Genomic DNA, 26682 nt, shown 5'->3' on the forward strand with positions numbered 1-26682 from the left:
CTTGAAAGGAAGGAACGGAAATTGTGATGTTGTTTGGTTAACCCCTTTTTACCTTTTGTTTATAGCTAATAGGATATGTAAATTGTATTTTACATTTGGGTTGTAGTATAATCTAGGTTGCTAAAGTTTTGATAGTCATAGTCAGGTGTTCTTGTCTGTTTCTTTTTTTTCTCGGTCGATCTGAATTCTTCATTTAGCCTATGGCAGGGTCTCCTCACTCCTTGCTACCTTTTCTGGGACAGAGAGCCACAGCCAACCAAAGGCAAGCTAACAAAGCGAGAGAGAAAAGCACACCACATATAACGACCTCTTCCAACCACCACAGTGTTTGGCTACACATTTGATCATACCTAAAGTTGGCATCTCTGTTCCAGTGGCAGCTGGCCGGGGGAGGAGGCCCTTCCTGTTCACTGAGGCAGACAGGTTATCCCTTGGCCCAGCAGGGCACCTAAGTACGATTCTTCTCTCTCAATTCTCCCCAGACACACCATCCTGAGAAGCCACTTTTTCCTACCACAGGAAGCCCAAGAGAACTCTATAGGTAGCAGTGTGACAGGCAAACTGAACCCTGGCCTTTTATATCCTGCCAGGTTTGAGAAGTTGGACATCACCCCAAAAAGCGCCCAGAAGATTAAGCCTGTTCTGGAGCGCTGGATGGCCGAGGCCGAGGCCCGCCACCGGTCCGGCATGCAGAACCTGACCGAGTTTATCGGCAGCGAGCCCTCGAAAAAACGCAAGCGGAGGACCTCTTTCACACCGCAAGCTCTGGAGATCCTCAACAGCCACTTTGAGAAGAACACGCACCCCTCTGGACAGGAAATGACCGAGATTGCAGAGAAACTGAACTATGACCGCGAGGTAGTCCGCGTCTGGTTCTGCAACAAGAGGCAAGCGTTGAAGAACACGATAAAGCGGTTGAAACAGCCAGGTGACCTGGACCTTGGCCCAGCCGTGTCCATGGACCCTCTCTCTGATTCTTTGGATGAGCTCCCGAAAATGACCAACCAAATCTAGTGGAGTTAAAAGAGGAAAGTCCTAACAAGGTGGATCATGACCCAATTTGGAATGAAAACTGAAAGAACATTCCTTTTATAAAGTCAACTGGAAGGACAGTTATGAAAGTTTGCAAACGAATATGTGTTGTCGATGTGATTACCACAGTTATTTATTTAAATTACCTTGGCGAAAACCAAAAATAAGAAAAATATGTTAATTTTTGAGGAAAAATTTACAAAGCTACTGTGTGCTGTTTCAAGAGTTCTAATTCTGGCCTCAGACCAGAACATTGTCCAAATTTGAGTTCCCATTAGGGAGGTTTTAGTAAAGAGACCGTACCAAAATCGAAGACAAAAACACTAACTACTTACCAAAGTCTGTTGCATCTGAATACTATGAATAATTTTTTAAGTGTAAATGTGTTCAAAGTTTTTACATTTGTACTGGCAAAAAAAAATCTATGATATATGTGTGAGGTTGGGTGTACATTTTATCTTTGTCTCACTTCACTTTATCTCCTAGGTTCATGTGTAAATATCTACTAAATACCGTCTTCAGATTGAAATCACAATGTCGAAGTTCTCTTTGAAAAACGTGTTGTTGTGAACCAATGGCATTATTGTATGTTGTTTCTCTCAGATTCTTTCTCATCTGCAGCTATTTAAATTCACAGTGTTTTACAGGTAACAACTTTTACAGGTATTTATTGATGATTTTCTGAGATTGTCAATGTTTCGTTGAGGGAAGATAATAAAGGCTGTCCAGAAGATGAGAGGTTTCTCGGTACCTAATCATAGAGGTAATGTCTACAGACTGTGTCTGGAACTGTTGTACATCATTCTGTTGCCAAAGCCTGATAGCCAAAGAACACATTACTTCAGCTCAAGGACTTGGGGATATGTCACCTCGGCCAATTACGTTTCCTTTCTTTTGATATGCCTATACATTTCCTAGCTCTCATTCTTTCTGTATTTTTTCTTCCCACATTGAGTTAAACTACTTAACACAAAGCCCAACAGAATGCCAAATAACGTTTTGCTTCATGAAGAGAACGCTTTTTTTCCGTTGACAACCGTCTTATATTGCAATATAGAACATGTGTTGGACTGTGCAGACTTTTCTACCCTTCCCTTTCTGGAGTCTGTCTCTGGTTTCTTCCGTTTGCTGTAACACAACATGACTGCTCCTGTATGTTTCCATGAACAAAGTTGGAAAGTAGAGAACTGAAAAACAAGACAACAGAACACAAAGGTAGCCCAAGCTTCAAAACCACCACATTCATTCTTCTGAGGACGGTGTCACCGAGAAGAAATAAAACATGCCGTGTCTTTAGCAATTATCTCACGTAGTTGTACCTTAGAGCAAAATGTTGATTACTTTCCCGTCACATATTTATTCACTCATTCTAATCATTCTGAATGTTTTTCCCAGCGCTGAATATACATCATCCGGGGGTCAATACATTTACTGAAAGTGAAAAATCATGCTGTTACTTTTTTCTCCCCTTTGATTTTCTTATTCTATAGTGACGCCTTGACAGACAATATCAATGAAACTCTGGTTGTGGAATGGAAGACCAAGTAGCTGTCCATGAGACACTAATCCGTGTTCATTTCAACTATCAAATAATAGGGTGCTGACTGTTGATAGGCAGATCTAAAGGTGGTGTGGTCATAATGTCCAGTGCGCCGGCCAATATTACCGAATTGAGGATTCAAGGGAACCATTTTGTTACCCACACCAGAAATGTTAACAACCTAGCTACTGCCATTCTGTTGAATTTCTCTGCATAATAACTCTGGAAAACTGGTATAAGTCCTAGGACCAGACGTTGATATGAAATCTTATTTGATTAGGATGAAATGTTTAAAAAGAGGGCAAAGTGAAGCAGGATTTGTTACATGACAGTCAACGTAACATTTCTTGGATACTTCTTTCCCATATATGTACAACAAGGCATGAGGTAGAAGCTGCCTGATGCATTTTACGTTATTCTTTATTTTTTAATGCCAGCTTACCTTGAGCAAAAACCTAAAACTTCTGCTGGAAGTTAAACAGTGTTCTACATTACCCTTTTTATTGATTGACCACTGTATTACTAATGGGTTTTCAATCTACTTCTAAGTGATACGTGATTTCTATTAATATAATTTCATATATTTTATTATTAGAAAGTATTTTGTGTGTTCCCTCCCTGTCTCTGACCTCATCCTAAGATCTGAGGAATGTGATGGAGATGTGACTGCTATATAGTATACGCATTAACTGAGGCTGAACAAGGAAGCTGTAACCAAAAAAACTAAAGACAAAGAACAGAGTTTTACCCTCCACTCAACCTTTCAATGCTGGACCAAAGGCCTAGAGTTATATGCACATTGTACAGAGGAATGTGTTAATGTCGCTGACAATCTTGAAATACAAAGTGAATCGATGAGTAGATAAGTAGTCATTCATTTTTATTTTTATCTTTTATACCTCATCACTGTCCTCGTACATTGTGAGCAATGCCATGCAAACACCGCCATGGAACAGTAGTAAAAAAATACAAAAAAAGACTCCTGTATATGTTTGTAAGTAGTATTCACTTCTCATGGGGGAGGGAGGGATTCTGTATTTCACCCGTTTTACTTTTGTCAAGTTCTTTCAAGGGTCACATGTATAGTACTTTCTAGACTTTGTCGTTATTTGTTTTTCCTTGTTTTATTTTCTTTGTCTCTGTGGCTGTGACAAACACTTCTCAATTTCCAAGATGTGCCCTCCTGCTATAGAGGGTAAACAATGGTTATGATTGTTCTCCAAAAATAAGAGTAATCATAATTAGGGTAAATGTTTTCAAATGACACAGAAACACACACCAACTGGTTTGAAATATTGTTATAACTCAAGAAAGACCTCGAAACCAAAGCTGATGAACCTGCAAAGGTTGCTTTTAATTTTATAGACTGAAAACTGTACTCTAATGAGCAATATCTGTTTGGTCAATTATGTGGCACTTTGTGTATTTCTAAAAAGCTTCAAGTCTGTCACATTTATTTGTACCATTATTGTTAATAAACAATTGTTTGACATGAATGGACAGTCTTGTTTGTTAAAGGAATATTCAACAATTAAAATTGGATTATATGTTACGTGCCTTATGAGCCCAAAAGGTCATGTCTGAAGAATTAATTTGCAACATACTGTACTAATATTATTGAAAGAAGGGTTCTATGAGTTTCAGCTCTCTCTGGTGAACAACATTAGGATTCCAGGTAGAACTGTTTAGGGTTCCACTGTATGTAGAACCCAGTTTCTACCTTGAACCCCAAAATAGCTTAACCTGGTAACTAAAAAGTTTTTTCTAAAATAAGGATTCCTTTACAAAGACGGTTGGGGATCCTGTTTGGAGCCAGTACAGAGATGCCAGGAAGGGGGTAATATTGGGGTGTTTCCACTGGAGCCAGTGGCCTGGCAGAGGAAGGACACATCTCAATATTTGACTCTCCAGGAGCTGCTCTGGAGTTGTTGCAACCAGGCTGGGCCGTATTCGCCAATTGGGCAGTTGGAGGTAAAAACATAAATACTTTTTTTTTTCATTGGCACATGCAATAGAGGGACTTTGTGCCGGACCACGTAAGCAGAGCCAGCCAAGAAGAGCAGATGTCTCTGACTGACTGACTGACTGACTACCCATTGTTAAATAGCACAGTGGTTAGAGACACAGTCCGCCACGCAGGAGACCGGATGTCGAATTCCGGCTAGGGACAAAACCAATTAGGATTAGTTGAGGATAAACTAAAACTTCACAGGCTACAAGCTTCAGTAGCTACCTATAGTAAGCCAAAAGCCAAACAGTTTATGGTTATGTTGCTATGGACGAACTGTAACCAACATCATAAGTAACATCGCTTGAAGTGTGTCTTGAAACGTTGCTCTCTCACTCAGGAAGAGTAGTTTAGATTGAGGCAATTAAACATTTTGCTCTCTCCCAACTAATGCCCTTGATTAAACTCTTTGAAGAAGCACATTAACTATGCAAAAAGCTAACAACAAACATATATTATGTTGATTGACAAACAAGTAGTATACATATTGTTCCCACTATGATGTTCTTTGAGTGGTATACAGACAATTAGTCTTCTGTCTGTTTTTACTTTCAACTGTTTTAATAGAACAAGGTAATATAGTTAGCCTACCTGAAACTAAATCATTATGAAAATTGAAAATATATATTCAACGGTCATTGTTTTCATTATAGGTAGACTACTGTATAGCTAAATGCTGGCCATCTACAGCAATCAGTTTATAATTTAACACGTTAAATGTAACTTTTTGATTCCCAAATGCTGTTCCATACACTAGGTTTTAGCACAGCAACAAAGTATTGGCCACTTCTCACAATAAAGCTGGCACTGGCCCATAAATAGCTGCTCTTCAAGCCCGCTCCTTTGTTCACCACAATCCCTCGTGGCCCAGCAAAACTAGGCTTGCCTCATATTTTTATGTCTTGTTTATGTACAACTGGGTGTCATTAGCAAAGTATTGGAATGACATTCAATGCCAGCTCAGGGACCTGGAACCAGCTAGTGTTCGAGAGGTAGGAGAGGAGCTACATCAGGGCTTGTGAGGCATCCAAGAACAAGTGGGGGGTCTAGTAATGAGCTTTAAGTACAAAAGTATCAGGATGACGCAGGGGCCTGTCGTCACTAGTCCGTTGTTGACCCTGAGTGGGGCTTAAAACCTGACCGGGAATTTTCAAATAATGTGTCCTGATTGTCTTATGTGCAAATGGGACACTGGAGGGTGAGTTCAATAACCTGGGTTTTTCTGAAGAACGCATTCAAATCTGTAAATATTTCATCCCTATTTTACCAATGAATTCTTTTCTGTGATTGCAAGTCCATTTCTACTCCACTTAAACATAGATATCGTAAGTTTGCTCAAACTTCTGCATTGTGGCTTTTATTTTTCCCCCATGTATTTTTTAAAACATAATTTTTTCTTGCACTTCAACAATGCCAGGAGTGAAAGAGAAGTGTCCACAAAGGCCTTTCACCAATGAACCACCTTTCAATACTGAGAGCTCACACCTAAAATCAAGTGGACAGGCTGCAAGCCTCTGGGGTCAGTAGCAATTCATTTAGATTTCCATAGGGTCAATAGAAAGGAATACATGTCAGGGTTATTTCACATCAATGTTTCATTTCTTTGCCTTACCAGATAACAATAACGAGACAAGTGAATGAGAGGGGGAAAAACATTCTTGGGTGAAAGCCTTTTGAAACTAAACTCAAAAGTTTGAAATAGCTTTCTTGTCCATGAAGCCTTTGAAAACTAACTGACTGGTGAATAGAAAGTAGTAAATAAATAAATAATAATAATAAAAAAAGCACAGACACCATAAATTATTAATATTAGACGGCAAATTGATGTTGAAGATGTTTTTTTGTCTTTTCAGCTTTTTCCATGTTTTGTTTCCAAATATTAAATGTACAGTATTTTATGTGATGATGGTGTGGTACAGCTTAGGCTATTTGATATGATTTTGTTTTGTATACTTTCCATTTTCTTTATTTTACTATATATTTACAACCTCATTCTGCATTCACTGTATTCAGACATATTTGAAAATGTTTACAGTGTGCTGAAGGAAAAGTTAACTTCAGCTGCAAAAGTAGACATATCAATAAGTTACCAGGGCACAAAAACAAAAGCAACATATCTCATTCTCAACATAATAACATCACTCTTGTATGGGAGGACTAACCCAATATGTGGGGTGAAATCATTCAAATGAAATAGAAATAAACCTTCCTAAAATCAACATGTTCTTTGCCCCTTTGCCATTGCTGATATTGTTACAGCCAAATGATCCCACTGCAGAATCATGCACACGGTTGATGATAGTATACTAATATTACGGTCCACATATCATGGGAGGTTTGAATTAGAACATTTGGTTTTAGTCATTGGATTTCAATGGGTGAGATAAGGTTGATAATGAAGTCTTATTAATTAACACAGTTACTACTGAAGCTGGTGGAAACTAGGCTTGGTTCTTAAAGGACCGGTACAGTTAGAAATCTCAATTCTCAAAGATATTTTGGTGACATATCCCTACAGTGTGAGTGAAATGAATGTGAAATTTAATGTTTCATAATGTTATTCTTTTGTAAGAACTGATTTAAAAAGTACTGGAATTTCAGACCATTCAGGTGGGATGGCCCACAGATGTTTTTTTTTTCATTTGATCTGATAAATATGAACCGTGATAATTCCATCAGTCAAGCAGGACTGTGTATTTCATTTCAACTTTGTTTCCTGACGGTGCTGAGCAGCAGTCGTGGGGGAGGATTCCTGGATCGGTGAACACGCGTCGCCACACTGCAGAGTGATACCATCTCCACACTTCACCCTGTATCTCCTCCAGCTCTCTCCCTGTTATTCCCACTTCCAGTGAAAAGCCTGGAAAACAAATATCACAATAAGAATAATTGAGTGCCCACTCTCCTTTAAAAGGGTTGTTATTTCTTAACACCCGCATCGTTAGACTGAGGGTTTAAATGCTGAGGGTAATAAAAAAAAAAAAGGAAATACAAGTTGGCGTTGTTTTCATTAAATAAATCACATACAGTGATTTATTGGATGTAGAGTGAAGAGTTAGAAATGTAATTACAAAGACCGCAAAGGAGCTTAAAACAATGGCTATATCCTATAACAATGATTTGCAACACTTTGTTGCATTTCTTTCTCAACATTTATCAGAAATAGCTCAATAGAACTTTATTTTCATCTTCTTTTTATTTAATTTTAATAAGAGAGAAATACGTCTCTGCATTGACCTAAGACAGTCTTAACAGGAAAGGAATAACCTCTCCTGATTTGAACAGGTCTGTCTTCCAACACGTTCCCCTTCAACTATCAACCGACTGAAACGGACCTGAAAGGGAAGGAGGGTGCTGAGCAGAAAATATTATGACATGTCGCCGGCCCAAATGGATTATGTTTCAATATCAGTCAGGACACAAAAAGAGAAAGGTGGAGAAGGAGACTGCATGTGTTGGATGCAGATGGTTTTAAATTACCCCCTTTGTTTTCCATCAGGCATGAGGCATTCACTTTCCTTATCTTTCAGACAATGTGCACTGGGCTGATGTTCTCAGTAAATGAACTGTCGGTGTATCCCTCACTAGCAGCGGTCCTCCGCCTCCTCGTTTTTACTTCCTCCTCAAGGTTGAGACATTGCTCCTCCTCTTCGCTGCTCGGTGCCCCCCCCCCTCCTCCTCCGAGCCGCTGTGGAATCTCCCAGCATGCTGCTCTGCAATGCTCTGTGAGCCAGGATGCCTCTGGGGGTGCAATTACCTATTCTCACATGCAATCCGGGCTGTCCATGCATATGATCCCACAATGCTTTTGGTGTTGTCCCCACCCTCCCCACCCCACCCCCCCACCATTATTAGCCATGACACAATTTAAGGCCTTTGAAGGTAGAGGAGTTAATAGCCCAGGTTTTTTTTATGGAGATGGCTGTCATCCTGACTGAAGCAGCAGATTGCATTGCACACAGCCCATTAAACTTTCTACGATGTCCAGACCATACTGAGTGTGTGAATGCATCTTCTCACTTTGTTACACCTTCAGTTTTCCATCAAGACCCCATTTGTTCCATCACTTCTCTCACGCATGTGTCAACCCAGAGCAGTTAGTTTGACTCATTTTCCTATAGGATTCATGATTTTCTGAAATTCTGAGTTGAATAATTGTAATTAATTGAAGAATATTTACTAATATAATATTTACTGCTGTTCTTGAATCTAATGGCATTTGGTTACGGCTGTAGGATTTTATTTTCTTAGTAAATTGTATATTTTCCAATCTTCCAATTCTAAATGAATCTATATGATTGCTTCATGACTTTTAATATGTTTTACTATTATGGTTACATTATGAACAGTAAGAATCAATTAACTGTACACCAATAAGAACCCTTTTATTTAAATTATTTTAATTGACTGAATGTGAGGCGACACATGCTCAAATCTAAGGTTATCAATACCAACAAATGTTTTAGAATGCTTTGAATTTAGACATAGGCCTACCTAATGATCCTTAAAAACAACAATTGAATATAATAATATAAATACCATAATAGCCCTCCCCTGAACTGATTTAATCTACTAAGAATGCTCAACATCCTTGTATGTCTTTGTAATCAACAATATTCTATATTCATACTAAAATAATTGTGTTCAAATAATGGATATCTTTAAATCCCGAAAACAAGTCATTTTACCGCTACATGCCTCCATGATACAAATCACTTTCCAGGCCCCAGGAAGTTTCCACAATTATTACAATTGATGTTTCACAAAATGGGAGACTTAAATGTGTCACAACAATCAAATAGAAGTATATTATTCATCATGATTCAGTCTTCTTAAAAGGGTTTTTACATGGTGCTAAAGACAAGGGACAGCATTTACCACCACTATTAAGGAATTACCCCCAAAACTTTAATGCTTAACATACTTTACTGTTGATAGGGTGAGGATCTATTAATCTGATTAACTCTCACAGGATCTCTTTCGATTTCCTCCAATGTTAACTCAAGTAAACATTCATTAATAGGACGGTATCCAATAAGTGTACTTTCAATTAATGAGTTGGATTGAATGGACCCAAACCAAAACTACAAAATATTGTAGTACAGTACATTGCTTTGTAATTTCAGCCAACAAAGTAAAGTCCAACTGGGGAGTTTTATGGTACCATGTGAAAGGGTGCTATGTATTTTTGTACATAGACTACAGAAGTTTAAACGGTCAAAGATCCCCATCTAAGATGTTCTGGTCTGGCAGATAACTGTTCGTCGGATGAGATGTACAGTATATATGGACAAAGTCTGCCTATTCATCCACTCTCTCAACACCTAGTGTTCTCTGAGATGTCATCAGAGAGCACATTGCAAAATTGAGAAAGAGGATATGGATCAAGGAATGAGAGGTATGGTTGGCCGCATCTTGGCCTCCTTGTTAGTGGGACACTCCAGCCTTTTTTTATGAAACCCTCTTCGTGCATCTCGGGAAAATGACTGGGGGAAATCACCGATGAGAATCACTCAAAAACAGGGAGATGTCAACAGGACCATAATGATACCTGATGGCCCCAGAACACTCTCCCCCTTTTTCCCTCTCGGACTTATACCTGCCCGAGATGCACTATACTCGAGAATATAATTAGAGGTAAAACCGAGAAGCTTTACTCCCCTGTTTTCTGCAGCTGAAGATCTTTGTTTCGTATGTCGGCGATTTCTCGTCCCACCTATGTTTCACTTTTTCAGAACAGGGGGTGCAAGAAGTAGAGAGAGACAGAGATGGAGAGATAGGAAGGTGAAGGGAGAGAGAAGGAGAGAGAAGAGGAGATGGAGAGTTCCCTCTGTGAGTTGCCAAGGTGCTTCCAGTCCATTGTGCTGCCGGCTGTCAGGTTAAATTAGGGAGTACAGGCTCCGTGAGTGTAAAAAAATCAATACTTGATGGAAGATTGCTCCCCGGAAAATCTGTTTTGATTCCAGGATTAATTCTTGACCAAAGGCTCCAGCAAAATGACATGCCATTAGGCCAAAAATGAACACATTCTGCAGTGGAAATTGGATGGAAATGTGTCAGGTGATTGCCCTGTCTTGTTGTTTTGCTCTGAGCAGAGGGAATGAAGGTGTGGCTACTGCTGTGAATGAGGCCCCTGGACTGAGTCCATTTCCACAGCAAAGACATCTCCACCGTGGCCTCTGAGTATTCTCAAGGCCATTGTTGTCCAGCTCTTGCAAATGCATTTTTACCTAGGTGAAATGCATTTGTCCAACAAGTTCATTCTCTGGTGTTTTCCATAAAGCATGGCATGAAGAACAGGGAATCTTAAAATAAAGCAACGGTGAGAAGAAAGGAGGATAATGCAATATTGATGTGCAAGTAATGTGCTTGTCATCACAAATAACATATTTTCCTGTTTGAAACTTTGACAGGAGATAGCGAGGTGCATCTGAGGATTGACATTAACAACACATGCAGTCCAGCTGGACTTACAATGTTTGTGGATGTACTGTGTAAATATGGCATGAAGCACCAAGTTTGTAATACCACGAGATGATATACATTTTATATTGAAAATCAGCCCTGTGACAAAATGCACAATTTATTTGACATAAATGTGAAAAGTTGTGAAAATTTGCTAAATAAACTGTAATTTAGCCACAACTTAATTACACAAATAGTCCCTATTTCCTAAAATAAAACAAACATTTAACTTGGCACCAGTAAACACTGTCCATCACAGATTGCCCCAGGGACAATCAGTTAAATGCAGGCTCTCTATAACAAGCCGCAAGTTGAGTACAAATTGTGCCATTTGGGTCTGAAATACTGCAAGGCTTAACAAGACTCATATCCCTGATCATATGTGCCAAATGACATCATTCCAAGTCTAAAAGATCAAGAGATATGAACATGTGAATGTTATAGTGCCACCTTACGGTCAATATGAAAGTTCTTAAAGAAACACATCAATTTTGATTTGGTTAATAGCAGACATTCTTTTGGGTATTAACCTGAAAATACAGAGTTGGGTGATTTTGTTCCAAATACGTGACATATACATCTTGGTGCGGAGTGATCATTCAGTGTCAGGGGAGTAGCGTTTTTATGTGTTTTTCACCGTATCCTTGTGAGGAAAGAGACATTTGTGAGGGGCACAACCTTGGAAGGTTGACATTTTAAATCAGTTGTTTTAGTGCTAACACCTGGCCAATCGGTATAGTAAAATGACAGTTCACTAAGGCAAGATGCATTATTTACCTGAGTTTAGTCAAAATGTGGGTTGTGGCATCTTGCTCCAAAACAAAACTAGTAACATTTCCAGCCTCAAGAATGACAAGCTTTGGAGAAAGTAGCCTGCATACACTCTGCGTTTAGACTTTTAGACTGTCTCCCACTGGACATTTTTCATCTATCTTAATGGATCAGCATTTGAGAACCAAACCTCTGTAAATAGAAAAAAAAAATGTACAGCGATGTAATAAGAAATTGAAAGGTAGAATGTTTTTTTCTGGTCATTCATTCATCCAGTCATTTCATGATTAAATATTAACATCCCTCTCAGTTTCAAGGAACTTTAATGAATTAGGACTGTCTGCAGTCAGGCAAAGATCCTGAAGAGATGGACCAAAGTGCAGTGGGCAGGTTTAAGAGGCTGTGCACAGAGGCTTTAAACAATACCATGTTTCCATTGTGTTCACTGCATTTCCATTGAGAGCAAGTCTACAAGGTTATCAGAGATTTGTTTTATGATTTTCCAGACGTTTAAAGAGTGCATTGTGTTTGAAACTGGTAGTGGATGGAAAATTGATTATATCAGAGATATCATGACGCATGAATATCAATCTATGATGCAATTCATATTTTGGAAGGCAGTAGGCCTGTCTGCACACAGGACATCACGCTGCCAGTTTCACAAATCTTTATGTGCTAGATCATAAAATACCAACTACAGAGTCAGTTGAATTTGGGAAATATAACTGTATGTATCTGCATGCAGTTTGAAGGTAGATGTTATAGTGTTATCCCAATGACTTGAAGTTTATAGCTAACGTCCTGACGCTTAGAATATCGCGGAGTTTCAAAACTGCCTTTAAATTCTGTCATACTGGAAGCAGATACATAAAAATTACATCAACAAGTTCATCTGCATCTGGGTAAGTATATAAAGGGCTCATTGTCAAACTCCCTAAGTATCCATTTAATGATTGATATTGTTAATTTTGAGCGTTTAGACATAGTGATCCAAGTACAATTAATTCAATGGTAATCCTATAGTAACTAGCATGACAGATTGCCATTTTAGCGCTCACAATCCGTTTTCTGTTATGTTAAGATAAATTGACTGAAATCGTCACTTTTCGTTCTAGGTTTTTGTCAATCAGGATATCGGAAAACGCAAACTGCCAAAGTAGGGTGGGAGAGTAGGTTCTTCCAAGGAGGATGCGTCTATTCTTATACACACATCAAAGAACAATGGAACTGGCGTTTAGGTCCAAATATTAATTTGACAAATACATGTGGTAGGACTGCATATTTTTCGCACTATGAAATTGTATGGCTTTAGCGCCATCTACAGAGTAACTAAAACGCCCCCTGCGAATGAGTATTACTTCACCTATTACTATAACTCCACCGCTGAAGGTGGCAGTAGCACTTTTTTGTCGGTACCAACCGAAGAAAAAAACTAAATGCGCGTTGTGATGACGTCGTACTTTTTCTGCCTGTGTGAATTGCGGTCAAAATGTTTCTAAACGTTCATTCCTGATTTGGGAAAAGTATACGATGTCTTGGGTTAAGTCTGTACAGTACAGTGGAGAGGATGTATTTGACGAGGATGCGGATGATATAAATTTACAGGACAAAGAATGGAAGTACAATATGAAAAAACGTGTGAAGGTATAGTACATTATTATTAAAGTTACATTGATGTTTCCTACAACTAAAGCTAGCTGTACATGTTCATTTTATTGTCATGTGCGTTGAGTTGAAGTAGTTGAAATTGTTAACGTTTTCGGTCGGCTATAGGTAGAACTGAAATGTCACTCTAGCATTACATAATGTGTATTGTAACTAATGGAAATACTGCCTATATTGCAACCACAGCACTCTCGAAACTCTAGATTATGATCTATGATTTTCTGTCAGGACGGCTATGTTGATGGCATCGACCATGGAAAAGAAGCGTCACTCCAGCTCGGTTTCAACATGGGTTACAGGGAAGGAGCTGAGAAGACCATTGCCGTTGGACGGCTAAAAGGAGTAATAAGGTAGCTTTCCATGATGTAATAAGTGACTGTGTTGGCTCTGTTCTACATGAACCATGCCTGTCCCACCCCGTTCACGCTCCCATTGTCTCTGAATCTGTTGGTCCATTGTGTCTCTTTTCACAGTGCTATACAGTGCTGGTGCCAGTTCCAGAGACCGGACAATCCCATCCCAGCTTCAGTGGCTGACCTCTTACAGCGTGTTGTAAAGCATGAGGACTATATTATGGAGGCCATGAGGATGGGCCTGGAGAACCCCATGCCCAGTGTCAGTGATGTTTCGGAGACCATGGAAGATCTGGCCGTTGGGGAGGGAGAGATGTCCTGTGGGGGAGCGGGTTGCAGCAAAGGTTCAGGCTGCTGTAAGAAAAGCAGTAACGTGGAACTTGGTTCCTTCTTCTTTACTGTTCCAGGAGAAAGTCTTGAGCAGCTTTTACAGTGCTGCATGGACATAGTGTCTGAATTGGGGCTGCCCCTGGAACTGATTCAGCATCTGGAGCAGCTGAAGAGTGCTACAGAGTGAATAGTTACATCAGATACTAAAAGAACTCAACGGATGACTGAACTAGTGTGATTGTTATTTTTTTTATTGAATTTGTAATTTAATACATTTATTATAAATGTTCATATAATCCATTGCACTCAGTAGTGTAGTGGTTGGTAAAATTAATACGGTTGCCTTATTTCGCTCTAACAATTCCTTGGGGTGGATTGGGCACTGGGTTAAAATAAGAGCGCTTTCCTTCCAGGGTACAAGGATTCTGGTCGAAACATTGCAGTTGATTGAGCTGCAGGAAGAAATATGCTTTGGCTGATCCCTAGACTGTCCTAAATCTGCTGGGAGTTGCTGCAACGAATCAGGGCCTTAATCCTGATGTATATTGAGCATTACTCATTATTTTTCATTCACGTTTAACCACCTATTATTATTTTACTACCCCACCATTGATTGCAAAACGTTTTGAAAATTAAACGTCTCGTTTTGAAGGCATACTTGCGTACAGTTATGATTTGATGTGTGGCTCCAGTTTTGATAAAACCAGTTTTGATAAACAGAATTTTTGTGAAAAAATGTATGCACTAATTACGGAAAGCCGCTCTGGATAAATGACTTACATTTTAATTGTATTTCCTCGGTTTTCTAGAATTAGAATTGTATTGATTCGGTCCATGCGGCACACGATGCTCTAATTTGAACGATTTGCAGTAAGGGGGAAATACACTTTTAATGTGTTATTGTACAAATCTCTAATCCGACGTTGGAATTCCCCCACATGATGAACAAATCAAGGATTGGTTAATCTGGCTAGGGAATGAACAATATATGTTGTGTGAGAGTGATTTACATCGTTTTCTACACATCTTACAAAATACTGCATTGTATTCGCACTTGACCATGTCAAGGATGGAGAGTAAACAATGAAAAAACCTCGCTACTGTGGCGGGGTTCAGCCAGCAGTGTCTTAATTTCATAGCCGAAAAATTATAAATAACTCAGTAGCGACCCGGAAGTAATCACCGAAATGTATGATGTGCTTTGACAGTACAGTACAAACAGCACGACGTTTATCAACTGGTGGTTATATTTTGCAACAAGTGGGGACACCTGTGAAAAATGTTTTGGAATCTTCAGTCGTCAACATTGAAAGTAAGTAACTAGCTGGACTACTAAATCTCGATTGTACGCCGACCATGGACATAATATTAGCATAATGCTGTACTGTATGTCCCGATATTTCAAATCTGAGCTCGGAGATTCATAATTCGTTATGGTCGCGCGTTAAATCTTTCGCGTCTTCAACTATTTTGTCATCCAGCGCGTGTTCGTGATATAATAACATTTTCTTTAGTTTGCTAGTTTAAGTAATGTTACGGGGAAGTAACAGAATAACACAATTAACATATAACCTAAATCCTAATCTGAACAATTAAGTAATGATGAACCAAATTGTCACATTTTACAAGACTATTTACCATATGAAAAGAAATGTTTAGCAACACAATTCCTATGAAACGAACACACATCAGCATATCGGGCACTTCCGTGTCGTCGACTAGCATAGTTGATCAACTAGTAACGCCGATCTCACCATTCAGTAGAATTCAACTATTTTTATACAGAGGAACATAGATCCTCACAGAAAAGTGACGTTTTCATTCGCGCCTGCTCAACTGTGGTAAGGAAGTAATCATTTCCCAAGAATGTAGCCTTGCGTGATTTCTAGCAGCGACACACTATTGAAATGTCGCCCCAATCGTAACTGAACAAATAATTCCATCCAGATGTCATTAATGACATTAATATCGTATAGTCACCAGTCCGCTCCAAAATACTACTACTTCAATCAATGAACGATATTCTACCTGTCTATGCAGGTTAGCACGATAATAGCAAGCAAGCTTATTTATATAGCACAATGTATACATAGAAGCAATTCAATGTGCTTTACAAATAAAAAAATACAATAGCATAAAACAAATACTCAAATGAAAACATCAAGACAACATAATAATAAGAACCGAATAAGAAAACCGGATAAAAACATAGGAAGCTAAAAGATGTAAGGCTAAACAGGCGCGTGAAAAGAGAAGTGTTTTTAACCTGGATTTAAACATTGATAGGTTTAGGGCACATCTAAATTATTTTGGTAGTTTATTCCAGTTGTGTGAAGCGTAACTGCTTGTATGCCACTTTACCATGTTTAGTTTGGACTCTGGGCTCTATTAGCTGACCTGTGCTCATGGATCTAAGAGCCCTGCTCGGTTTATATTCTTCAAAAATATCAGAAATGTTTTCGGGGCCTAAACCATTCAGTGATTTATAAACTGAAAGCACCAGTTTAAAATATATTCTGTAACTGACTGGAAGCCAGTGCAAAGTTTTAAGAACCAGAGTGATGTGCTCTGTTCTCTTGGTCCTGGTTAACATTGTAGCAGCAGCATTCTGTTTTACAGTCTTTTTGGGGAGTCCAGTTAAGAGGCCATTACAGTAGTCAACCCTTCTAGCGATACAAACATGGGTGAGCTTCTCTTGGTCTTTTTGGGACACCAGGCCTTTGATTCTGGCTACATTTGTGAGATGATGGAATGCTGTTTTGGTGACCGCTTTGATATTACGGTTAAATGTGAGGTCTATCAGAACGCCAAGATTACTCACTTGGTCCCTGGTTTTTAGGGCCCAAGAATCCAGCTCTTTACTAATACTAGTTCTTTTATTTTTGCTGGTAAACACAGTAATCTCTGTTTTATCTTTGTTTAATTGTAGACAATTTTGGTTCATCCAGCATCGACCGCAACTAAAGGAGTTAACCATCGCTAACCTTTAGCTGGGGAAGGTTAGTTTGACAAAAAGTAAATTAGGCATGATCTCTATGGACTCTTCTTACAATCCAGGGGGTTTGAATTTGTTTCATGTTATCAACAAAGTTGTTTACATGAATCGTTTCACTGGAGAAAAGTATTTTCCCCCAGTGGTATGAAGTGGGTTGATAAATATGATGTGTGTATGTGTGTGTGTGTGTGTGTGTGTATATATAACTTCCTTACTCCATTAGAGTGGCGTGGGCAGTGTAAAACCTTAGGGCATGAGGATCCACAATCTAGATTACAGGCCAGCTGTGAATTATACAATATGTCTGCTAAGTATATACAAAAATGTGTTAAAACCAAATGGCTACCCTAGCAGCAGAGTAGGGAGCCATAATCAAGGTGAGCCCCCACGATTTGTCAATACCTCCCTGCGCCTGCAAAGTCGCGTCCTGTTAACAGCATCGATTTTCACCTCCAACTGAATATTTCGGTTTTGAATCCAGTGCATGCCATTGCTCCTCAAATTCCAGTCAATGTGAAGTTTTACTTAAATATACTGCTTACACAAATATACCGTTTCCACAGGTGAAATAAACACACATCTTTTTCAGTACATGTTTTCTTTTTCTTGCAGAAACAACAAGCTCCAGAGCTACAGCATGACCTTGGCACTTAAAGCTGCAAGTTTATGGTTGAAATATGTCTTAGAGGTCTTTAGGTCATGTTTTAGAGATTCTCCAAACAGTTTCTAATGGACCTAAAATCTCAGGATATTTGAAAATAAGCTCCTGCGGACCCTGTGGATTTTTGTACCACACTGTTTTATCCAAGACCTACTATAGAGAGGCAGAGGGTGTCCATTGTCTAAGCAGTAGGAATGGGGAACTGGTGTTGTCCTGCTGTGAACTCTTGTGAAAATGTGGAGGAAATAAGTGGGTTACTTCCTGGAGGTGTAAAAGGTCCGGCGTCCTCATCAGAAAGAAGGGAGGATGCTGTAGTCCACAATGGTCCCGAGGCTTACCCTGAAATGAGGTAAGATAATTAAATCAATGCATTGGTTGTGTAATTAATCACTCTACTAAGACGAAACACTCCTTCAACAAAACATTAACATATCAAGCTTTTAAAAGGAGCTTTACTGAGGCCAAAATGTTTTTTACTGTGTTACTGTAATGGTGCACCCTTCTTATTCGTTGACACTGTTGGGACAACTCAAAATGCGTCTTTGTTTCTCCCCCACACGTGATTTGTCACAGGAAAACGGAAGTAGACAAGCGAGAGGGAAGCAAAGAGAAAGAGGAGGCGGTTGTCACCACAAAGGTGAGGCTGAGTGCCTCTCCCAAAGACAATGGGAAAGAAGACACTGCCAAATCCCTGCCTACAGTGACCAATGGGCTCCTCTCCTCCTCTCCTAACACTAACACTGGGGTCTTAGCTAATTCCCTCCTCACCGCCCCGGACAAATGCACCAAGAAAACCGCCACATTGGAAGAAAGCCCAGCCACAAAGAGAGCACCTGTAGAATCTAAGAGATGCACTTCAGATCCTCCACTGTGTCCCGATGAAGTCGATGCCAGAGCAGGTGAAGAGAAAAATGAGAAAAAAGATTTCGGTGTGCATGCTAAGGACACTTTCACTGAGGTCCACAATAAACGTTCTGACGAACTAACGGTTACACCCGATGCTGATGAGGAATGCTTCGAAACGTCTGCCGTCAAAGCTGAGGTGTCCCCCGAACACATCAGTTCTGAAACTGCGGTTGGGGTTTCTACAATATCCCTCCACAATACTGCAAACCTTCTGTCCAAGTCAGAGGAGGGCTGCTCTGTCGCCGTGGTGGTCGCTTCTGTCCCGGATACCCAGCTCGCAGAGGCCTGTGACAGCCATGTTGCCGTCCAGGAGAAGTGCCTGAAGTCATCTGCTACTACGGACACGGTCCCTCACCTACGCGTATCGTCTAAGTGAGTCGGATGTCTAAGCTTTGATTCAAACTCCAGTCGTGTTCGCTTTTGACTCTTTTGGCGGGGGGGGGGGGGGTTGGGGGTTCATAGAATGGTGTGCTTTTCATAATTAATATTGTGTATTAATTAAATCTCTTGCCTAGCTTTGTGATGAAGGACGGTGATGATGGAAAGAATATGAGCTCTGACGCTTACATTGATAACAGCCTCAACGACTTTGGTCCTGAGGATCCGGAGCAGTCGCCTGCTGTGAGAGAGGCTATAACGCCCACACAGAAAAGCCTGGTGACGGAGACAGAGCCAACAAGTCACACTGATGCCTGCAAGAGGTGAGTAGAAGCACAGCTTAATGATACATCGATCCTAAAGAAGAGTAAAAAGTAAAAGAGTAACAAAAAAAAATCAAATATTATGGTTGTAATCTGCTTTACCAACATTAGGGGGCAGCGAAAAACCTCTGAAATTGTCTGTGACGAGGCATATCCGAGCGTTAAGTGGTTTTACTCTTTCCAGTGCTGAATGTACATATACGGTTCCACAAGGTAAATTAAAGTGCCTTCTAGAGTTTCACATTAGAACAGTGCTGACATTATGGTTCATCTGATTCTAGACCGTACTAGAGGAATGCCATTTGACAATATTATACCTTAACAGAAGACCGGTTCTTCTCTTGGAGGTCTTGGGTGTGACGTCTGTCTGGATAAGGTGATCAGCAAGCACTTCATACAATGGCTTTATTGACTTCTTTCTCTCTCTCCAGTCTGAACTCATGCAAGGACGAGAAGAGAGCTGGCCAAGGTGGACTGACTGATGTCCCGTGTTTAGGAGACCTCTTAGAGGAAGATGAGGAAGAAGTACCAATGCAAGATGAGAAAAAGGACAAGGGGGAAATGGAAGACTGTGCTCCTGTGACAGTGGCCCTGCTAACAGAGACGGAAGGGGAGGAGGGCCAAAAAGGACAAGACCACAAGCTTATCACTGTAGCGGATGTAAAGGTGGATGTGTTACAAGTGAGGAAGGAAGATCTCCTAGTGGAGGAGGATCTGGGAGTTAGGTTTGTCAAAGCCCCTGTCTGTAAAGCCTCAGTGTTGAAATCATGTACAAGACAAAAATGATATTTTAGCCCATACAAGTCAATTGACTGTTTTAACAGATTATCCCCTCTTTCCGTTTCTCATATAATAATGATAAAACTTAAAGGGAAAAATTATTTTCTTCACTCATCAAAAAACATTTAACCAAGCTTCTATGGCCTGTTGTCTTCAGGTAGAACTCCTGGCTTATACACACATAACCAGGCCACCTCCCGCTGTAGACCAGTGTTCAGTTCCCCACTCCAACCATTCAACCTGTGCCTTTAAACTCTATCCCCTGTGTCATTTTGTAAATATAAAATAAAAGTAATGTGTGATCGTTCATAAATTGACATTAACATTCTCACCAAAAATTGTAATCATAGAATTTACAGTGTTAAATATGACTTCTCCTTCTTAGTGAGGAAGACCTGTATCTCGGGGCCAAAGAGCTCCTCCAGGGGTCAGCCAAGCATGCAGGACCAGAGCCTCTGTTTGAAATTACACGTCAGTAACTCTCAGGCTTTTCCCTTAATTATTTACGGCCAGAAAATATTCTATACGTAATAGTTTGCACTTTCTCACTTTCTTCTCATCACAGTCCCAAAGGTTGAAGACCGATGCAGTCTGGATCCTATGGTGGATATTCGGTCCTATGGTGAGAGAGAGTGGAAAGGAAGCACTGCCAAAAGTGCCCTTATTAGAAAGGTCAGTCGATTTGCCAGAAACTAAATGGTTACATTTTCTCTCCAAATTGTTTGGGTTAAAAGCTGAGGAGACATTTCTTTTGGACTTTCTATTAATCGTGAATCACATTTGAAGTAGAGGTTGGTACGTGCTTTGATTTAGGCTTCGAAGTGTTGCATTGCTACTGCAGAATCTTTCCGTTGTAGGTCGGCACCTATGTGTGTTTTTGTTGTTATTCATGTGTGTTTTTGTTGTTATTCATTCACCTCATGACTCACACCAGTTCCCTCTTCCCCTCTGGTCCCAGGGTTACACTGAGCTGTCTCAGAGGTTTGGCTGTCTGCGACGCGTGCGAGGAGATAACTATTGTGCCCTCCGGGCGACTCTGTTCCAGGTGCTCTCCACTAGCAGCCAGCCTCCTGCCTGGCTGAAGGAGGAACCCATCTTCACGGTACGCTGTGCTTATGTAACTACTGCTGTGTGTACTGTCTGAAGCGTGTACAATTCATTAGCACTTATAATGGTTGGTTATTCAAACAGGAATTAAATTATTATTATTATAAAAAAATGTAATGTAATGAGAAAGGAATATGACCCTTTCTCCCCAGTGGCTAGAGGATCTGGAGGAGCAGCTTGGCGAGTGGACGTTCCCCTCAGGATGCAGACAGGGGGAGGGGAGCGAGGATTCCGTCCAGCAGCTGAAACGCTACGTGAAGCTTCTCCGGAACAGGGTACCGGCCATGTCTTCCTAACCGTCCCATGTAACGTGCGCTTCAGAGACCCACACCCACGCCTTACCTCAGGCTGTCAGAGGAGACTGGTTCCTTAACCCTCTGGTTGTAATCATGAGCCTATGGGAAAGGCTTTTAGTGGCAGTTTTAGGGTGTTTTGTGGTTTAACGCACCACCAGTGGCCTCCATCACTGCCTCATAGGAACCAGTCAGATTTTTAGCAGGAAACAGGATAGGTGGATCCCCTGGTCATTATGGGTGAATGAGAGTCAGTGCGCCGTTTCTAGCCATGGTAATGCTGACCTGGTACACGCCCTGTCTTTGTCTGTTGCGTCCAGTGGGAGGAGGCGGTGGGCTGCTCCGGCGCCGAGGAGAGGCAGCGTTTGTGCGAGCACGTCTTCCGGGGAGGAGAGGAGGAACTGGGCATGCTGGAGGCCCTGAAGGTTCTCATGCTGGCGCGGGCCTCAGAGCTCCACGCCGCCATGCAGGGGGGAGGGGACGTGCCCGTCTTCTGCTGGCTGCTGTTTGCGCGCGACTCCTCCGACCGCCCGCGCGCCTTCCTCTCCAACCACCTGAGCAAAGTGGGATTCAGTGGCGGGCTGGAGCAGGTGAGCAGCAACTTTGGATGTGGTCAGCCCTAGATGCTGATTTTGGGTCCCAATTGTTCCCTCTAAATGTTGTATGTAATGTACAATGAAAGGGAAAAACATTCTGATCTGTTCCTAGGAATAATCTTTTGCTGGGCATTAGTGGGATGACAGGTGTGAATATATCAAATTCATGGATTAGAGATCAGTTTGAATTGCATATCATATGGCTTTTATAGACATCACTTAAATGTCTGTCAATATTTATAGTTACACTTTCCCAGCATGCTTGGAGTCTTAAGTAAATTGTAAGAAACCATGAAGGTTCGGCTCATTGGTTGCTATAGTAGCTGCAAAATACAGTGCCATTTGTAAGTATAGGGATATTGATGCATTTGTTCATTTGGCTTTATACTAAAACAAGAAAAGGAGCCTGTCAAGTCTAGTTCTGCCGGCCTGCGATTAGAAGGGATGAGTGTTGTTGCCCCTGGCTGGATTCGACCCGCGGTTTCCATGTGGCAGACTGTGTCTTTAACAACTATGCTATTTAAACACAAATGTTGTTACACTTGATTCATGTGTAGACATGTGGTGTCTGTTCACATCTGCCCTGTCAAAACAAATGAGTCGAAACTCTATGGTTCTCGAAACTAGTTCCCTACATTAGTTAACATCCAACACAACAACAGGTATAACAGGGTCCCTACACTACATTCAACCCATTAAATTAGAAAGAGAATACAGGAAATGGCTAGCTAATAGTTACATATAATGAAAACAATGACTCATATCACTCAATGGCTGGTTCATTTCTTTAGAAAACAATGAAAGTTGAATATAATCACTATGCTATATGTGAACTACGCTATGTAAATCGAAATCGAGAACAATATGTTCCTTGTCGGTGCAGTTCGTCCATCGCAATATAACCGTAAACAGTTTTACTTGGGCTTACTATAACGTAACAGTGGGTGGTCAGTCAGTCAGGCACTCACTCATTCAGAAAGAGACATTCACTCTTTTCGGCCGGCTCCGCTTACGCTTAAATAAAATATGAAGTATAGATTCTTAGTTATCCTTTCAGGTTGTTTTATATATTATTTCAGGGCACCAATGGTATTTGGGCTATTGGCTTGGCAGTTGTTTCAGGTTAGTCTGACCTCAAAACAAATGTTTGGAACAAAAAAGGCAATAGCAAACAGCCTGGTAGACCAAGTAAGACCTCTACAGTGGATAATTGGATGAATAAAGGCAGACGGATTACTCTCCAGGAGGTAGGCACGGATGTGTCAGCCACTATCATACACAGAAGACTTCACCACCAGGACTACAGAGGCTACACTGCAAGGTCAAACCACTAGTTAGCATCAAAAACTGAATGGAAAGGTTACAGTTGGCTAAAAAAAATGAATACCTAAAGAACCTGCAGAGTTTGGGGATTTTTTTTTTGTAGAAAGATAAGATGAACATGTACCAGAGTGGTGGCACAAGGAAAGTGGATTGACATACCACTTTCTGTTTATTAATGAGCCACTGGAACTGGCTCACTTGTTTTCATTGATAACTTTTGATGGCAGAGGCATTGTTAATTCTGTGTACAGAATACATTTTACAGAAACTTATTGTACGCTACAAACAGATGCACAACCGATGCATCCAAACATGCTGGATAGTGTTTTATGACACAGGACAATGACCCTAAATATATACTACCAAAGCAACAATGGAGTTATTCATGACAATCAATCAATCAAATGTATTTATAAAGCCCTTTTTACAACAGCAGTTGTCACAAAGTGCTTTACAGAGACACCCGGCCTTTAACCCCAAGGAGCAAACAACAGTAGTGTTGAATTTCAGTGGCTAGGAAAAACTCCCTAAGGTCGAATTTTAGGAAGAAACCTAGAGAGGACCCAGGCTCAGAGGGGTCACCAGTCCTCTTCTGGCTGTGCCGGGTGAGATATTAAGAGTCCAATTGGAATAATAAATACATTTCTCTGGGCTAATTATAGAGTCTATTTGAATTTAGACTAGGTCAGAAGTATGACCAGGTGGACAAGGACAGGGACAGCAACGGGCCCCCCAAACCAGGTAATCCGCAGGTGTGGACGTCCCTGACTGGCTTAAGTCATCTATCCTCAGATATTATCTGTTCCAAAAGTTTTGGTGCCCTCAAATAGCGCACCAAACCCAGGCGGCAGGTTAACCTACTGGTCAAAGAGTGTTTGGCCAGTTATTCACATCAACGGCCGTTCCTGGTCGCGGATATTAAATAAAACTATTAACACTAACAAAAACATAATTTACTAGGTTTAAAATTGCTGTGAACATTTCTGAGAATCTGTAATTGAACCTCAATAATTGTTGGATTCCAATCATTTTGAGTACAGAACCAAAACAAGAAAAAGCAAGAAATGCTTCACTGTGCCTGTAATTACAGATGGCACTCTACCTGGTAGTCATTGCCAAACTCAACCATACACAAGAGTTTTTGTGCATGTTGGGTGTGTTAAGCATTCCCTCAAAACAAACCCTGGAGGCCTAACATGCACGCACTTGCATAACACCATCTGTTCTTTGGGCCCTAATCAGCAGTCCAGCCCAAGCCTCAAGGTCTCACTGTTGTCAAGGTCTTCAGCCAGAGCACGACATTAGAGTAATAGTCCCCAGTGTGTCTGAGAGGTGGAGGATAGTACATACAAAAACCAGTACATTTGCCTCCGGTGCTCATGTGCTGCTGCAGCGTGGGTTCGAATCCGGGCCGCTGTTCACTTCTTAAAGCGTCCTCTCGTTGTTTTCTTTTTAGGTGGAGATGTTTCTACTGGGCTACACCTTGCGGTACACCATCCGGGTCTACAGGCTCTACATGACAGACACCGAGGAGTTTGTCACTTATTACCCTGACGACCATAAGGAAGACTGGCCCAGCGTGTGTCTGGTCACAGAGGATGACCGCCACTACAACGTACCTGTGGGGCAGCTCGATGGACTCCAAGCAACAGAAGTACCCACCGGCGCTTCACAGGACCTCACAGCAGACCGATTGGACTCCTAGTCCCAGAATACCCTGCTGTCGTCAACGAAAACCTCACAGCCGGAGGGCTGCCCCAAAAGAATGTGCTCATGCACATTAGATAGAAAGCGCCCCTTCGGGGGAGTGGTTGAACGGACTCCTGCGTATTGACATTGTGTCCCTCTTTGCACTTGGTTAAAAATAGCTTTTTAAGCCTGACAAGGGATTGAACATTGTACAGATTCCATAATGTAAGAAGAGGTTACATTCATGGTAAATGCTGCCAATGTCGGCTCCAACTGTAATGGAGTGTTGTAGTGGGCTGCACTGTAATATGGCTTGCATCGAAATCCTGGCCCAAAATGAATGATCGAGTAGATATCTAAAGGCTTTGCACAGTACCATTTCATTTTCATATCAGGTGTAAATGGTGTCTTTGTCAGACGTCCACTTGCATGAGAGGTGGACACTTTAGCGTCCCACAAAAAGTGACAGTACAGCAGACTAGTGTAAACCGAGGGTGATTCCTCACAGCACATTGTTTAAAGCAGAACCAATTACTACTGCTTCATATTAAGGACTTTTTAGAGGCATTGTTTAGCACTGAAGCTATTTGAATACCAGTATTTGCTACTTTTTTGTGGGATATTTTCTTAGGTAAAATATGAAGTGTTGCATTTTAAGCCAAATGTATGGTTTGCACTGGCAGTAAGTTATTATTTTTTGAGATATGCTTAAACATAACAGCAGAGAGGATTGTTTGATCAGTTCACCGTTTGTCAAAGGCATAATTGCTGTGCTAGTTGCCTTCAAATCTTTACTGAAGGTGTGACCTATAGTCCACAAGTTACATGTTGTCTTTAACTAAGGTAGCCTTAAAGAAAAACAGCGTGCCAATGTTTGAAAATTCAGAATCTAGCAACTGTTTCCTATATTTACTGTCCAACCACCAGCCTTTGAGTTCGGTTGTAGATATGAAGCCTGGCTCGGTCCAAGTTGCCTTAAGTAATTTATGCACTAAAGGTTGAATATTGGTGATTGCTGCCTGGAGAACATTTAGCAAGAAACTTTTTTAAAGCTAACACTGATTATATCAGTTGGGTAAAAAAATTCTAAGGTGTTATATTTGTGCAGAGTAAGTGCACAATAGAGTTAATAGAATAAAATAAAATATTTTCTCAATACATTATCTGTATCTGGTTTTCAGTTGTTTGGTAAAAGTAAGAATGGCCTGACTGTACATTAAATCAATGGAATCCTGAGTTCTACTGAGGAAATAGCTTGTTGAGAAATGTAATAATTAATTTCTATATAAAAATGCAGAACAGTTTATTTTTTATTGATATCAAATTAACCATTTTGTAATTAGTTTAACAAATTTTAAAGAGTCATAGTTCATGCTTGGTAGCATATCTTTTGCATGCAATGATTGACATCTACAACACACAGACATCACCAGATGCCGGTGTATCTTCCCTGGTGATACACTCCCA

General features: G+C 40.6%; 3 protein-coding genes across 8 annotated transcripts in view; all 3 read left to right on the top strand.

The window, feature by feature from the left end:
- The window catches only part of pou6f2 (POU class 6 homeobox 2), an 87829-nt gene extending 83761 nt beyond the window's left edge, over nt 1-4068 (top strand). For 2 of the 3 annotated variants that reach the window (XM_020041603.2, XM_010885546.3), the window contains exon 10: nt 483-4068. In XM_020041603.2, coding sequence (XP_019897162.2) covers nt 483-1014 — 532 coding nt within the window. In that variant the 3' untranslated portion in view covers nt 1015-4068. The remainder of the gene's footprint in view (nt 1-482) is intronic. The other variant, XM_020041604.2, reaches the window with a different exon arrangement.
- Nucleotides 4069-13200: 9132 nt separating this feature from the next.
- Nucleotides 13201-14819, top strand: otulina (OTU deubiquitinase with linear linkage specificity a). The gene is made up of 3 exons (XM_010885545.4): nt 13201-13460; nt 13710-13831; nt 13955-14819. The coding sequence occupies exons 1-3, from the start codon at nt 13347-13349 to the stop codon at nt 14349-14351; spliced, it is 633 nt and encodes a 210-aa protein (XP_010883847.2). The 5' UTR covers nt 13201-13346; the 3' UTR covers nt 14352-14819.
- A 393-nt stretch (nt 14820-15212) lies between these two features.
- On the top strand, nt 15213-26451 carry LOC105019388. Of its 4 annotated transcripts, none has more exons than XM_010885543.5 (11): nt 15213-15476; nt 17772-18169; nt 18394-19098; nt 19305-19427; nt 19859-20152; nt 20593-20678; nt 20773-20879; nt 21166-21309; nt 21467-21589; nt 21928-22197; nt 24983-26451. In XM_010885543.5, exons 2-11 carry the CDS (start codon nt 18015-18017, stop codon nt 25229-25231), a joined length of 2256 nt encoding a protein of 751 aa, XP_010883845.2. In that variant the 5' UTR covers nt 15213-15476; nt 17772-18014; the 3' UTR covers nt 25232-26451. The 4 variants fall into 4 exon arrangements, with proteins under 4 accessions (XP_010883845.2, XP_010883843.2, XP_010883844.2 ...); XM_010885541.5 differs by having other exon boundaries at nt 15216-15476; nt 19242-19427; XM_010885542.5 differs by lacking the exon at nt 15213-15476 and adding an exon at nt 15737-16005 and having other exon boundaries at nt 19242-19427.
- Nucleotides 26452-26682: the final 231 nt, after the last annotated feature.

Source organism: Esox lucius, chromosome 21, assembly GCF_011004845.1.
Source record: "Esox lucius isolate fEsoLuc1 chromosome 21, fEsoLuc1.pri, whole genome shotgun sequence".
NCBI lineage: Eukaryota > Metazoa > Chordata > Actinopteri > Esociformes > Esocidae > Esox > Esox lucius.

Coding starts and splice junctions, on each gene's coding strand:
- otulina (XM_010885545.4), top strand. CDS start 13,347: ATGTCTTGGGTTAAGTCTGTACAGTACAGTGGAGAGGATGTATTTGAC. Junction 13,461..13,709: donor ATATGAAAAAACGTGTGAAG/GTATAGTACATT, acceptor ATTTTCTGTCAG/GACGGCTATGTTGATGGCAT. Junction 13,832..13,954: donor CGGCTAAAAGGAGTAATAAG/GTAGCTTTCCAT, acceptor CTCTTTTCACAG/TGCTATACAGTGCTGGTGCC.
- LOC105019388 (XM_010885541.5), top strand. CDS start 18,015: ATGGGGAACTGGTGTTGTCCTGCTGTGAACTCTTGTGAAAATGTGGAG. Junction 19,099..19,241: donor CACCTACGCGTATCGTCTAA/GTGAGTCGGATG, acceptor TCTCTTGCCTAG/CTTTGTGATGAAGGACGGTG. Junction 19,428..19,858: donor CACACTGATGCCTGCAAGAG/GTGAGTAGAAGC, acceptor CTCTCTCTCCAG/TCTGAACTCATGCAAGGACG.